At 46.4% G+C, this 1,723-nt stretch overlaps 1 protein-coding gene across 1 annotated transcript in view; it reads right to left on the bottom strand.

Annotated features, from left to right (window-relative positions):
- The window catches only part of pim1 (Pim-1 proto-oncogene, serine/threonine kinase), a 4,156-nt gene extending 2,468 nt beyond the window's left edge, over positions 1-1,688 (bottom strand). The window contains exons 1-4 of the mRNA XM_032519800.1: positions 1,260-1,688; positions 873-979; positions 699-749; positions 198-564 (exon numbers count right to left, since the gene is read on the bottom strand). Coding sequence (XP_032375691.1) covers positions 198-564; positions 699-749; positions 873-979; positions 1,260-1,341 — 607 coding nt within the window. The 5' untranslated portion in view covers positions 1,342-1,688. The remainder of the gene's footprint in view (positions 1-197; positions 565-698; positions 750-872; positions 980-1,259) is intronic.
- Positions 1,689-1,723: the final 35 nt, after the last annotated feature.

Consider the following 1,723-nt stretch of genomic DNA (forward strand, 5'->3'; position numbering starts at 1 on the left):
GGGGGGGGGGGGGGGGGTGTCGGAGATGACACAATCTAGGAATTCCTGTTGGTGTGTGTGGGCACAAATCATAAGACTGGTCTACTGAAATGGCTGTGAAGTTTTAAAAAATATATATATCACCCTAGTGTTTTCTGATAAAGATAAACAAATTGAAAAAGACACATCACAGCATGTTTTGAACATGGATGACTCACCATCAAAGTCTGTGTATATGGTGTCTTTGAGCAGGGCTCCAGATCCGAAGTCAATAAGCTTCATCTCCCCAGTGCGGAGGTCGATCAGAATGTTCTCGTCTTTGATATCCCGGTGCACCACGCCGCAGTTCTGGCAGTGCCGCACAGCCTCCAACACCTGGCGGAAAAAGCTCCGCGCGAGCTCCTCCGGTAAGGCACCTTTCTCCGTGATGAAGTCGAACAGGTCCTTGACGTTTTCGGGCCTCTCCATCACGATGATGAAGCTGTCTGGTCGCTCGAACCAGTCTAGCATTTTGATAACGCCACGGAAGCCCGTCCCTACTTTCTTCAACAGCACAATCTCCAAAGGGACACGGGAGCCATTAGGCTGAAAAGATAATAAAAATAAGTATTTATTACATGTAGACGTGCCAACAGCATTATAGCTACATAAAATAACAACAATTGGGTCGATATTAACGCTAATAATAGTATAACACTGTTTTATAAATCGTTTCTTACCAGCTCTCCCCAGTCGGAGATTCTGTCCTTGGCCACATGTTTGACAGCAACCTACAGAGCGAAGAAGAAACCGCGTCAAACGACATGTGTAAAACCACCCAGCATATAAAGCAGCTCGTATAAAAATGCCACATATCGTATTGTAATAACACATAAGGCATTAACGTTACTAACCGGAGCTCCGTCGGTTATCCTTGTACCGGAGTAGACCGTGCCGAAGCCGCCACTGCCCAGCACCGCGCCGACCTGATACAGCTTCTCGAAAGGCTCCTTCTCCTTCACTACAGAAACATCAACACAGCCGGTAAATACCGCGGAGGAAACCATGCTAGCCGCTCTGTAAAACCAGGTAGGCTACATATAGCACAGCAACGTACCAAGATATCAGAACACAGTGATAAAGATAATGTATTATTTTAAATTATGCTTAAATGAACTGCGAAAATTAGCAGGTAACGTTAGTAACATGTGTGGACTGAGCCGCGCTAAGCGGGCTAACAGCCATTGCTGCATCCCCGTCCTCCATGATGAAACGATGGAAAAAAAAAAAGGGCTTCTAACCTTGATGAACTTGGAGCTGGATTTTCGCCGGCATGTCTACAGTGGAGATGTGGGCCAGAGAATTGAGCTTGGACAGTAGCATTTCTTTGAGGATATCCACCACAGGCGATACGACGTGTTTTCTTGGTTTACAGCAGTAGTTTTATTCCGATAGCACGGCTCTCCCGTCTCTCGTGTAGAGCTTAAAGTCCACGTTGCAGAAACAAATATGCGGTAGGGATCCTTTCATCCGGATAGAAAAAAAAGGCGCTTGAGATCCAGGGAAATATAGCCAAAAACTTTGTCCCGGGTTGAGTGAGTTCACATTTAAACCTAACGCGAAACCAGTGTTGTTCCCCGCTATGTTTTGTAAACAGTTCCGATATAAACAGAGACGACGGCGCACAGTGCAATGCCTCTGTCAGATACCGGCTCTTGGAAACAACTAGTAGTAGGGGGGTGGGGGGGAGGACGGTTATATGGTA

The sequence above is a fragment of the Etheostoma spectabile genome, chromosome 7 (assembly GCF_008692095.1).
Source record: "Etheostoma spectabile isolate EspeVRDwgs_2016 chromosome 7, UIUC_Espe_1.0, whole genome shotgun sequence".
Lineage (NCBI taxonomy): Eukaryota > Metazoa > Chordata > Actinopteri > Perciformes > Percidae > Etheostoma > Etheostoma spectabile.